General features: G+C 45.8%; 1 protein-coding gene across 6 annotated transcripts in view; it reads left to right on the forward strand.

The window, feature by feature from the left end:
• LOC122938416 (protein cordon-bleu-like) overlaps positions 1 to 13946 on the forward strand; it is a 503795-nt gene that overhangs the window by 467295 nt on the left and 22554 nt on the right. For all 6 annotated transcript variants that reach the window (XM_044293907.1, XM_044293906.1, XM_044293905.1 and 3 more), the window contains one exon: positions 4118 to 4363. In XM_044293907.1, coding sequence (XP_044149842.1) covers positions 4118 to 4363 — 246 coding nt within the window. The remainder of the gene's footprint in view (positions 1 to 4117; positions 4364 to 13946) is intronic.

Here is a 13946-nt window from a genome sequence, read left to right on the forward strand (position 1 = left end):
AAGTGGAAACTTGTTAAATCTGACTGCCTCAGTAACCAACAATATTCATTTCTGTAATTTTTTTTACATCTGTAGAACTGCAGAACATTTCATATCTAATATATAAATGCCCTAGTATTGTCCTGTGTCGGTTTGTAACAAAAATACTGCCTCCATGTGCAGGTGACAGGTTCCCTTTAAGATCGTTCATTTCAAACTAGAGCTCATCAGATGTTCTTGTTTAATTCAGGAAAGGCTAAGGAACAAATTAAATTTCACTGGATAAAGTAATGCAGCTGAAGTGGCAGAAGAGCTATGCCCATTTAGTCCTGAGGAGCTGTCGGAGAGTGAAGCAGGTGCTGTACTGGCTTATAGAAAGCCTATAGGGGAATTTATCATGAGGGTAATATGTGAAATCAGTTTTGCTTGAGTCTGTGTTGGCATGCGTTGTGCCAGATTTATCAAATGGTACACATTGTTAAATTTGGCACATCTTTAAACCTCACACTTTTGTCTAGAAATGCTACTCCAGTTTTTTAAGCCACTGCCCTAGTGGAGGGAGTTTATAACTGTTTGTGACTGAAAAAAAAAGGTGCAGTGATAAATCTCGAGGAAAACTAATTAATGTAGCTAACTATACCCACCCCTTCTACCCATTTTTCCAAACTTGAGTGAATGGTGTAAAAACTCAAAAGTTGTAAAATGTGTGCCCCACTTGCAACTTTTTGAAGCCAGAATTTTGGAGTAGAGGGATAAGTATCCTTTTATGAGCCAGTACACCAATCAGAACCAAAGTGGTTCAGTGGTTGGCAGGATTAGAATAATATATAACTGCAGTAAAGTGATCCGTATAGACCAAAAAGTAGCCCATTATTAGACACAGTGGCCAATGCGAAAACGGCTGGATTTCATCTTTTTTTGTTTAAATATATAAATACATGGAAAATTGAAAACAACATCAAAAAGTGATTTAAACAGCAGATAACCGTATTTTACGATGACACATTTCCTTTAATGCCGGAGTATAATATAAAAGGTGTACCTTGTTAAATTGATCTATTCTCTGACTGCTACAAAGCGATGAGGCTTTAATACACCGGTAAGTTGCCCCCCACTGATTGATTCCCCAATATCTTTTAATGTTCATGTTGTCTGCCATAGCTTTAAAGGGATTCTGTCACCAGGTTTCACCCCTTTAAGATAAAAATATGGTTATGTTCAGGGAGCTTTAACCAATCCTAATGTGGTCTTATAAATGTAATCTGTAGACTCATTTTGCTAAAAATACGCTATTACTAACCTGTCAGTCATAAAAATAAGGTGCCCAAGGGGGTGTAAATGGCTCCAAGCTGCCGCCCTCACCTGCTGCCGTTCGTGCCCAGCACCGCCTCATAATCTTCTGTGATGCCTCCAGCTCTCCTGCTGTAACATCGCTGTGAAAGCCTCCCTCCTCCCTCTGTAACATTGCTGTGAAAGCCTCCCTCCTCCCTCTGTAACATCGCTGTGAAAGCCTCCCTCTGTAACATCGCTGTGAAAGCCTCCCTCCTCCCTCTGTAACATCGCTGTGAAAGCCTCCCTCTGTAACATCGCTGTGAAAGCCTCCTGCTCTCTCTCCCTCCCCCCTCCTCCCTCCGTAACATCGCTGTGAAAGCCTCCTGCTCTCTCTAACTCCCCCCTCCCCCCTCCTCCCTCCGTAACATCGCTGTGAAAGCCTCCTGCTCTCCCTCCCTCCCCCCTCCTCCTGCTGCTGTAACATTGCAATGTTACAGAGGGGGGAGGGAGAGAGAGCAGGAGGCTTTCACAGCGAAGTTACAGAGGGAGGAGGGAGGCTTTCACAGCGATGTTACAGCAGGAGAGCTGGAGGCGTCACAGAAGATTATGAGGCGGCGCTGGGCACGAACGGCAGCAGGTGAGGGCGGCAGCTTGGAGCCATTTACATCCCCTTGGGCACCTTATTTTTATGACTGACAGGTTAGTAATAGCGTATTTTTAGCAAAATGAGCCTACAGATTACATTTATAAGACCACATTAGGAATGGTTAAAGCTCCCTGAACATAACCATATTTTTATCTGGAGGGGGTGAAACCTGGTGACAGAATCCCTTTAATAATGTTTTTTTTTCTATACTAATGACAGTGACACTGATTCCACCCGTGCTTTCCTACAAAATGTGGTACTATCATGATTTTGAACATAAAAACCGACTTATCCTTAGTTGATGTAAATGCTTGACATATCTAATAATAATATTTAATGGGCATTGTACATGTGCCATATTTTTTTTATAACTCTATAAATAGAATATCCCTTTCCTTAAAAAAATCTGTGAAAGAAACCTAACTCCCCTATTTACCCAGAAAGAACTCTCTGAAAGAGTAAGAAACTCTTTCAGATATACATTATTTCAGATATCAGTGAGACAACAGAAGTACTTGATATCCAATAGCTTTTTAAATGCAGTCTCAACTAAATGTAGCATTCTAGATATAGGACATATTTTAATAAGGTTTGTGACCAAGTAACCAGTAACTCAAAAAGTCAAACTTCCTATCAGTTTTAGCAAGAAGTTTAGAAACAAACCATATCCCTATCATTTATAATGCCTCTGACAAAAAGAAAAGTCAAGACAAATGTCGCTGCTTAATATGCACCCTTTGTCTCCCCCATATCAAAGCATTTATGATATTTTCAATAAACTTGAAAATGGAATTATCTATCCACACAGGGCCTGTTAGTACATATAGCAACTGGGGAAGACCCACCATCTTGTCTAGAGAAATCCCGTCAGGCCTTGAGAGGTGGAGTCTATCCCCTATTACGACTTTTGTTTCTGATGTTATGAACAATAGTTGTTACATTTAGAACAACAAATTCCCTTATATCTGTAGAAATTTTAATTCCAAAATGTTGATTGTCATCCAAAATAAGGCTTATCGGTCTCGAGGCCAAATAGGTCACCAAATTATCCAATTACCTCAATTGCCTTGGGTAGTAAGGAGGAAGTTTCACTAATGAATAACAAAATATCGTCTGCATACAAGCAGACTTTATCTCTCACCCCCTCACCTCCAAATCCACACATACTTATATCTTCCCTAGTCAAGCAAGCCAAAGGTTCCATAAATATTGCAAATAACATTGGAGAGAGGGGGCACCCTTGCATTGTACCTCAGGACAAACTTAAGCTTTCTATTAATTCTAAATTTGCATTGATTCTTGCCTTAAGAGGACAATAAAATAACAACCCATTTAATAAAACAAACTCCCATCCCATCTTTTCCATAGGCACTAACAATCCCCCTGTCAAAAGGGATAAAATAGAACAACTCGCTGGTGTTCCCATCTGAATTTTACTGAACACCTGACGAAAGTTAATTTTCATGTTCCTTTTAGGAATAATTCCACTCTGATGTTTGTTCCTTTAAATAGGTTTACTTTAACTACAGGTCTTTACTGCTGCACCTTCCTTCTTGAATCACCCTTTTTATCGATTTTCATCATATTCTGTAAAATATATTGATACTTTTGAATTTATCATGCATACAAGGAAAATAAATATATCCTTCCTTGTAATTCACGAGTAATCAGTAAGAGTTGGAAGAGTTGAACGGAAAAATAAAGTAAGTGACAAATACATACAAAGGTGTGGAAGTTGGATGGATACAGTCCTAGAAAGTATTAGACTACATTCACACCGTATGAGTTTTGCAGCCCTCAAATTGCGTCTCCCCCCCAAAAAAATGGATGACGTCCGTATGGCATCCGTTTTTTTTGCGGGTCCATTGTAACAATGCCTATCCTTGTCCATAAAACGGACAAGAATAGGACATGTTATATTGTTTTGCATGGCTACGGAACGGACATACGGATGCGGACCCGTTGAAATGAATGGGTCTGCATCCTATGTAGCCTTAACCTGCCATTTCAGAAATATGAACACCCAAATAGCTGAAAGGGCAATAATTGAAGAAACACAATTCATATGGTCACCAGTCCAAAATCATTTTATTGGCCCATCATAATAAAACCATGGTTTCATGATGCATGATTTCATGGTTTCATGATATACAAGCATGTCAAAGTTTACTCCATTCCCTCAGTGCTCTGAACTTTAATGAGTATGTTTTCTTTGGCTAGGTATCTTCTGCTGCATCCGATGAACTCCAGACATTAAGAAGTAAAGAAATTTTGCAGATCGATAATGAATTTGTAACAGCGAAAACATTAAATCCTTCCCCACTATATTCTCCACCTCCTCCACCACCACCAGTACTAAATGCAGCACCAAAATCACCACCAGTCTCATTAAACAGTTCAGTGGATACAAGAGGTGCTTTATTGGAAGCCATTCGTTCAGGCGCAGGTGCTTCCAGATTGAAAAAGGTACATATACTATATATAAATTAGAATTAACTTTACAGAAGGCATCTCATAATCTGGTTCAGTAATGAGCTTTGTGACAGTAGAATAATGAATGACCACTATTAAATACCATTTTGTATTTTTACTTTAAATAGGTTCCAAATAAAGCGCTGTTTACGTTTATAATATTTATTATTATTTGTATTATTTATTATTTGTACTGGTTGTTGTAGCAAATCATCAGCAAAGACTTGTCGGCTATCTGTAGCCGCCAGGGATTGTAGGAGCAATGCTGAATGCTGTAAATACACTGACCTCAACAATGAAACAGTTATCAGTAAGCTCTTAAAGGGCATCTGTCAGCAGATTTGTACCTATGAAACTGGCTGACCTGTTACATGTGCGCTTAGCAGCTGAAGGCATCTGTGTTGGTCCCATGTTCTATGTGGCCGCATTCATGAGACGGAAGTTTAAATATATGCAAATGAGCCTCTAGGAACTACAGGGGCATCACTGTTACTTCTAGTGACTCAGCTAACCTGCACTTTATCGACATGGCCAAGCAGGCGTGATGACATTTACATTGACATTTTTCTCAGCAATGCGGGCACATATGAACATGGGACCAACACAGATGCCTTCAGCTACAAAGTGCACATGGAACAGGTCAGCCAGTTACATACAGCCAGGTCCATAAATATTGGCACATAGACACAATTCCAAGATTTTTGGCTCTATACAACACCACAATGTAATTGAAATGAAACAAACAAGATGTGCTTTAACTGCAGACTGTCAGCTTTAATTTGAGGGTATTTACATCCAAATCAGGTGAACGGTGTAGGAATTACAACAGTTTGCATATGTGCCTCCCTCTTTTTAAGGAACCAAAAGTAAAAGTAATGGGACAATTGGCTTCTCAGCTTTTTCATGACCAGGTGTGTGTTATTCCCTCATTATCCCAATTACAATGAACAGATTAAAGGTCCAGAGCTCATTTGAAGTGTGCTATTTGCATTTGGAATCTGTTGCTGTCAACTCTCAAGATGAGATCCAAAGAGCTGTCACTATCAGTGAAGCAATCTATTATTAGGCTGAAAAAACAAAACAAACCCATCAGAGAGATAGCAAAAACATTAGGTGTGGCCAAAACAACTGTTTGGAACATTCTTAAAAAGAAGGGACGCACCGGTGAGCTCAGCAACACCAAAAGACCCAGAAGACCACGGAAAACAACTGTGGTGGATGACCGAAGAATTCTTTCCCTGGTGAAGAAAACACCCTTCACAACAGTTCGCCAGATCAAGAACACTCTCCAGAAGGTAGGTGTATGTGTGTCAAAGTCAATAATCAAGAGAAGACTTCACCAGAGTGAATACAGAGGGTTCACCACAAGATGTTAATCATTGGTGAGCCTCAAAATCAGGAAGGCCAAATTAGAGTTTGCCAAACGACATCTAAAAAAGCCTTCACAGTTCTGGAACAACATCCTATGGACAGATGAGACCAAGATCAACTTGTACCAGAGTGATGGGAAGAGAAGAGTATGGAGAAGGAAAGGAACTGCTCATGCCACCTAAGCATACCACCAAATCATTGAAGCATGGTGGTGGTAGTGTCATGGCGTGGGCATGTATGGCTGCCAATGGAACTGGTTCTCTTGTATTTATTGATAATGTGACTGCTGACAAAAGCAGCAGGATGAATTCTGAAGTGTTTCAGGCAATATTATCTGCTCATATTCAGCCAAATGCTTCAGAACTCATTGGACGGCGCTTCACAGTGCAGATGGACAATGACCCAAAGCATACTGCAAAAGCAACCAAAGCGTTTTTTAAGGGAAAGAAGTGGAATGTTATGCAATGGCCAAGTCAATCACCTGACCTGAATTCGATTAAGCATGCATTTCACTGGCTGAAGACAAAACTGAAGGGAAAATGCCCCAAGAACAAGCAGGAACTGAAGATAGTTGCAGTAGAAGCCTGGCAGAGCATCACCAGGGATGAAACCCAGCGTCTGGTGATGTCTATGCATTCCAGACTTCAGGCTGTAATTGACTGCAAAGGATTTGCAACTAAGTATTAAAAATTGAAAGTTTGATTTATGATTATTATTCTGTCCATATGCAAACTGTTGTAATTCCATACACCGTTCACCTGATTTGGATGTAAATACCCTCAAATTAAACCTTACAGTCTGCAGTTACAGCACATCTTGTTCGTTTAATTTCAAATCCATTGTGTTGGTGTGTAAGAGGCAGCCCTGATCATCCAGCAACATTTCCAACACATATATATATAGCAGACTGTCATGTTTCCCTCCAGCCACCAGAGGCCACTGTGGCTGAGTAGGACAGTGAGAGGAGTTGTTTCCAGAGGACAAGGAGTTAAGTGTTTTTCCCGGGCTGAGCAGAGAGCCTGGGCTGAAGGTGTCTGAGTACACAGGAAGAAGGACGCTGTGCACTGAGAGGGAGATCCACAGGGAAGATTAGAGTGATTTCTCCCTGCCAACCTGCTGTGACATGGTATCTGGGACATTAGAGTGTGTTTGCTCTCTGACTGAGCTGATGTTTCCTGGTGCAGAAGAGAGACTGCTGTAGTGTGAGGCACTTACCAGAGGAACCGTGAGTGAATTCCAGGCCCTGCCTGATTACACGTCCAGAGCTGCTGATTATCTCTAACCAGAGTTACAGAGACTACAAAGAGAGGCCAGAGCTGAGCCACGCTGAAGCAAGCAAGCAAGCAACCAGATCGGGACCCAGACTGTATCTGCCTGCATGTGCCGGACACCGAACTGTGAGTGCACTGATGTTAACCGGAGCTAGGACATAGTGGAATAGGATTTAGTTTAGTGCACCGCAGAGGTGCACCCCGGGTAGCGGGGACAGATAGGACTACCTAGAAGAGAGTAGCCTGCTATTGTCTGTACTTGTGTTTGTGATTCATTTGTGTTCTTTATGCAAATTTCCATTATCTTTGTTGTGAATTCTCAAGCTGTTCATATTGTAAATCTGCTTCTCCGGCAGTTAGAGTTCTCCTTTAATAAATCCGGTTTCTACTTCAGCCTCCTTGTCTGCTGCACTGTACTTGAGTCCTGCTCTACGGTCTCTTCCTCTGCTGACCGTTACAAGTGGCGCTGCGAGCAGGGTACAGTCACAGAGATGGAGGCGGCTGAAGGCAATGTGCATGATGTTAATGTGAGTACCTCAGGCAATGGTGGAACCCTTGCAAGGGCCCTTCCTATTGGCACGTTGTTCAACTTGCTACCCAAATTTGATGGCCAGAACATGACACTGTCAGACTGGGTGACAAGGTTACAGAGTGCTTTTAGGATTTACAATGTCAGCCCAGAACTACAAGTAGAAATTGCTTTGGCCGCTCTCGAGGGTGAGGCCCGAAGAAATGTTCTCCTACAACCAGAAGCCACGCGCAATACATTGCAAGAGATGGTGAGATTCCTGGAAGAAATATATGGGGAAACAGCCAGCGCAGGGCACCTCCGGGCGAAGTTTTTTTACCGGATTCAACGGGAAGACGAAGGTGTCTCTCAGTACGCTACAGCCCTACAGGAAGTGTTGGCCGAGGTACAAAAAAAAGAGGCAGATGGGGTTACTGGCATGGGACCCATAGACCGGATACTGCGGGAACAATTTATTCTGGGGCTCTACAGCAATCCCCTGAAACAGGCTCTGCGGGAACGAGTCAGAGTAGACCCTACCCTAACCTTTCGACAAATTTTGGCAGAGGCCGTGACGCGAAACAAAGAAGACGGCTATGCTTCTGGAGTAATACGGACCCAGACCGTTACACCCCCCGGGGTTACAAGAAATGAGGAAGCCCTGGTCAGAGTGGTACAAGACTTGCAGAGCTCCCTGAGTGCCATGCACGAAAAGTTGACACACCTGGAGAAACGGATAGAGTCGCGCCATACTACTGAGGCTGCCTATCCAGCCCGACAACAAACCTATCAGGCGACTCCGTGGGTTCCTACACCCGAATGCCCTTATGCTAGTTTACCATACCATCAAGCCCCTCATTACCCTTCAGTGGGGCCATCCAGCCAAGCTCTAGAGGGCACCTCCCACTCGCAGGCAAAAAGTGGGCCGTCAAGGGGCACAGTGTTGGCGGTGTGGAGATCTAGGACATTTCGCCAGAGAGTGTCGGAATAATCCAGCTGGACGCCAAGAGCCGCCGTTAAACTACCGACCCCTGCAGTAGTGGGGCGTACTGCAGGGGAGGTGGAGAGCCAAATTACCCAGCAAAGCTCCGAACACCTGGTCGCAGGGTGCCCCACTATACGAGCTGAGTTCGAAGGTGTTCCTGTCGACTGCTTAGTGGATACTGGGTCTCAAGTGACAACTATGCCCGAGTCATTCTTCTACCGTTACTTTCAAGCGCTGGCCAAGCCAGAACGAGAGACACTGGTCCGGGTTACAGCGGCTAACCAACAACAGATTCCTGTCACAGGGGTCGTGTGGATGAATGTACGGCTATGTGGACAGGAAGTGGGGCGGAAAGGTATCTTGTTGGTCCCCGAAACGTTCAAAGAAGATGTGCCGGTGATAATGGGCATGAATATCCTGCGAGAATTGGATCAGATCATGTTCACCAAACGGGGGCCGGGTTACTGGAAACAAGCCACCCCGCACAAACCTACCCAGAAAGCATTTCAACGGCTAATCCGTTTTTGTGGAACACAGAAAAGTGTACCAGCACACCAGGCGGTGGGAACTATCCGAGCGCCAGGAAAGGCTACCTTCACCCTTCCCCCTGGTCGGGAGACCGTGCTGACGTTACCCGTGGGAACTTTCCGTAATCTTGAAGGCATGGAGGTGTTCGTTGAACCAACAGGCCTAGGAGAGCTGGGTCAGGACGTCCTGGTGGCCCGGACACTGGGAGTGGTCCAGAATGGACGAGTACCCATAAGAGCTGTGAATGTGGGATATCTAGAAGTTCCCTTGACGCCAGGGGTGGAACTGGCTCGTGTGTACCTACATCAGGGAGAAATCCTGAGTCAGAGAGAAGTGACTCTAGCTCCGGTAGGGGATGCTGGTTGGACCCTGGCAGTTACTGCCAGTGCAGAAGAGGCGCCGACCCCAGAATGGAATGGGGGAACCATCTTGGATTAAATGGAGATAGATGTTAAGGCTCTCAGTTTAGACCAACAGCGAGCAGTTGAAACCATGCTGTGGGAGAATCAGGCTGCGTTTGCCCGCCACGCCGATGACTTTGGCTGCACGAATGCTATCACACATGATATACCGACGGGGGACACTCCACCAATTCGGGAGAGATATCGACAGATTCCGCCCAAGTTGTACCAGGAAGTGAAGACGCTATTGAAACAGATGATAGATTCCGGAGTGGTGCGGGGAAGCCAGAGCCCTTGGGCAGCCCCAGTGGTGCTTGTCAAGAAGAAGGACGGCACTATTCGATTTTGTGTGGATTACCGGCGGTTGAATGCTTGCACCGCGCGAGACTCATATCCTCTGCCACGCATCGAGGAGTCTCTGACGGCTCTAGGACGAGCCAAATACTTCTCCACCCTGGATCTAGCAAGTGGGTACTGGCAAGTACCAGTGGCTGAGCAGGACAAGGCAAAGACAGCATTCATACTCCCCATGGGGTTATTTGAATTCAACAGGATGCCATTCGGACTGACTAATGCCCCTGGAACCTTCCAGCGGCTGATGGAGAGATGCCTGGGAGACCTGAATTTTGAAGCCACTCTGATATACCTAGACGATATCATCATATACTCTGCTACTTTTCAAGAACACTTGAATCGGCTAGGGCAGGTACTCGAGCGACTGCGATCCCATGGCCTGAAGGTAAAGCCAAAGAAGTGTCATCTCTTCAAGAGGGAGATCGAGTACCTGGGCCATAGGGTGTCCCAAGACGGAGTGCTACCGTCCCAAGACAAAGTGGCTGCAATACGACAATGGAAAGTGCCGAGAACACTGCGTGAGTTGAAGGCCTTCCTCGGACTGACTGGGTACTACCGGCGGTTCATCAAAGACTACGCAAAAATAGCGGGCCCTCTGAATGAGTTGTTGAGAGGAACGGCTGGGCAACCCAAGGGCCAAAGTATCCCCTGGGGACAGAAACAGGAAGAGGCCTTCCAGACACTGAAAGAAGCCCTGACATCGGCCCCCATCTTGGCTTATGCCGATTTTGATAAACCATTCATCTTAGCTACTGATGGCAGCCTCTACGGACTTGGGGCAGTCCTGTCGCAGGTACAAGATGGACATGAGAGAGTGATCGCTTATGCCAGTAGATCCTTGCGAGATACGGAGCGAAACCCCCATAACTACAGTTCCTTCCGGCTGGAACTCCTTGCCCTGGTGTGGGCTATGACAGAGAAATTTGCAGGATATCTGTCAGGAGCTAAGATCTTCGTACGGACGGATAACAATCCCCTGGCCCATCTGGGTACTGCCAAGTTGGGAGCCCTGGAGCAACGCTGGGCGGCTCGCCTCGCAAAGTATGACTTCTCAATTCGCTACCGCTCCGCTACAGAGAACACTAATGCTGATGGTCTCTCGAGGGTTACTTTTGAAACTCCAGTAGGGGATATGGATGAACAAAAGGAAGAAGATGAAACTCCTGACTTCCGCAAGTTCGCTCCCCCAACAGTCGCGGCCCAGACAAGTGGGGAGGCCCGTAAGCTACCCAAAGCATTGGGGAGAACTAATGAAGAATGGGGCAGATTGCAAGATGAAGACATTGGACTGCAGCAAATGAAAAGCTGGGTAACCCAGTGCAGGAAACCCAACAAAGAAGAAAGGACTGATCTGGATGCCGAGATGAAGTCCGTTCTACATCAATGGGACAGACTGGAAGTGCATGGAGCTGTTTTGTTCCGCAAGTGGCAACAGCCTGCCGACCTACAGGCGAGGTGGCAGGTAGTGATACCCAGAAGAATGGCACGGGAGATAGCCAAAGAGGCTCATGAGTTTGGAGCTCACTTCGGGCCAGTCAAGACATACCAGTGGCTGCAGCGTTATGTGTATTGTCCGCGACTGGAGGCCACAGTTGAAGAAGTTTGCCGACAGTGTCGAGTGTGTGAACTCACGAAGAGTACAGAACAGAGAGCACCCCTACAGTCCATCCAGACCACAGAACCGCTGGAAGTGTTGATGATAGACTATCTTCTTGTGGGACAATCGTCAAGAGGTCCACAGTATTGCCTGGTCATGATCGACCACTTCTCCAAGTTTGCAGTAGTCACCCCAACTCGGGACCAGACGGCCGAGTCCGCGGCACGAGCCATTTGTCAAGACTTCATTCGGGTCTATGGGTGTCCAAAGCGGATCCATTCAGATCAAGGGGCGTGCTTTCAAGGAAAAGTGATGGAAGAGCTACATCGACTGTACGGCATTGAAAAATCCAGGACAACTCCTTATCATCCCCAAGGAAACGGAGCCTGTGAGCGCTTTAACCGCACATTGCTGCAAATGCTGAGGACGCTAGAGGAAGACAAGAGGGCACACTGGCCTGACTACCTGCCAGAATTAGTCTGGGCTTACAATAATCGTGTCCACACCACCACCGGTTACACCCCATACATGTTACTGTTCGGTAGGGCTGGTCGAGAGATCGTGGAATTAAACCTAGAACAGCCAGAAGACCTAATAGAGCGATCAACCACCTCATGGGTGAAAGAACACCGTCGGCGTCTCCAGACCATTCGCCGGTTGGCAGGTCAGCGGATACAGGAGAGAGCTCATACAGACCGTCCTCCAGTTCAGGAGGTTCCATTGCAGCCTGGGGATCGGGTACTGGTACGAGAGAAACGTCCCAGAGGCAAGTTGAGTGAGCGTTGGGAAGTACAGCCGTATAAAGTGATCAAGAGAGTGTACCCTAATGGTCCGGTCTACAAAGTGCAGGTTGAGAATGAGGAATTTGCTTCACGGACTCTACATAGGAATATGTTACGGCCATGCCGGTCCAAAGATCCCGCACCTGTTCAGAGGACACCTCCTCCTGCCCCATACTCAGAACTTGTTATCTCTGATGGAGATTATGGTGAAGACTGGTGGACTGCTCCCAACACTGAAGGAGCCTCCCAGGTTACAGGTGATGAAGGCACTGCCACAGAACCATTGCCAGCCCGTAATGGAGAGGGGCCCTCGGACACCCCAACCTCCTATTGTGGTGGATGAATCCAGACTGGCAGTTCCTAGTGGAGAGAGTCAGGTCGTAACAGATAGCCAGGACCTCCGGAGATCCAGTAGGCTTACTGCAGGGGTTCCACCAAACAGGTACGCTGCTGATGAGTTAATTTGGTCCACCTGTATGTATTGTGGACAATGTTGTACTGCTGTATAAAAAGTTACATTAACCATTATTTCTATGGACTATATAGCAAGGCCGAGGACGGCCACCTTTAAGTGGGGAGGCATGTAAGAGGCAGCCCTGATCATCCAGCAACATTTCCAACACATATATATATATAGCAGACTGTCATGTTTCCCTCCAGCCACCAGAGGCCACTGTGGCTGAGTAGGACAGTGAGAGGAGTTGTTTCCAGAGGACAAGGAGTTAAGTGTTTTTCCCGGGCTGAGCAGAGAGCCTGGGCTGAAGGTGTCTGAGTACACAGGAAGAAGGACGCTGTGCACTGAGAGGTAGATCCACAGGGAAGATTAGAGTGATTTCTCCCTGCCAACCTGCTGTGACATGGTATCTGGGACATTAGAGTGTGTTTGCTCTCTGACTGAGCTGATGTTTCCTGGTGCAGAAGAGAGACTGCTGTAGTGTGAGGCACTTACCAGAGGAACCGTGAGTGAATTCCAGGCCCTGCCTGATTACACGTCCAGAGCTGCTGATTATCTCTAACCAGAGTTACAGAGACTACAAAGAGAGGCCAGAGCTGAGCCACGCTGAAGCAAGCAAGCAAGCAACCAGATCGGGACCCAGACTGTATCTGCCTGCATGTGCCGGACACCGAACTGTGAGTGCACTGATGTTAACCGGAGCTAGGACATAGTGGAATAGGATTTAGTTTAGTGCACCGCAGAGGTGCACCCCGGGTAGCGGGGACAGATAGGACTACCTAGAAGAGAGTAGCCTGCTATTGTCTGTACTTGTGTTTGTGATTCATTTGTGTTCTTTATGCAAATTTCCATTATCTTTGTTGTGAATTCTCAAGCTGTTCATATTGTAAATCTGCTTCTCCGGCAGTTAGAGTTCTCCTTTAATAAATCCGGTTTCTACTTCAGCCTCCTTGTCTGCTGCACTGTACTTGAGTCCTGCTCTACGGTCTCTTCCTCTGCTGACCGTTACAGGTGTATAGAGCCAGAAATATTAGAATTGTGTCTATGTCCCAATATTTATGGACCTGACTGTAGGTACAAGTCTGACAGATGTCCTTTAAGTTCTAGTGATGGCTTCAGCTCTAGAGGTCTGTAGGTAGAATTCACAGGTCTCTACAGGCCTATAGCTCACAAGGGTAAATCTTCACAACCCCAGTGGGCTACACACTATGTGATTCACAGCTTCACAGATTACCTCCATTTCTCCATTTCTATTACATTGTTACCATTTCAGTCTTTTCCTACTCTCCTACTACCTAAAAATTTAAGTTAGTGCAGTCAGGTTTT

The sequence above is a fragment of the Bufo gargarizans genome, chromosome 5 (assembly GCF_014858855.1).
Source record: "Bufo gargarizans isolate SCDJY-AF-19 chromosome 5, ASM1485885v1, whole genome shotgun sequence".
NCBI lineage: Eukaryota > Metazoa > Chordata > Amphibia > Anura > Bufonidae > Bufo > Bufo gargarizans.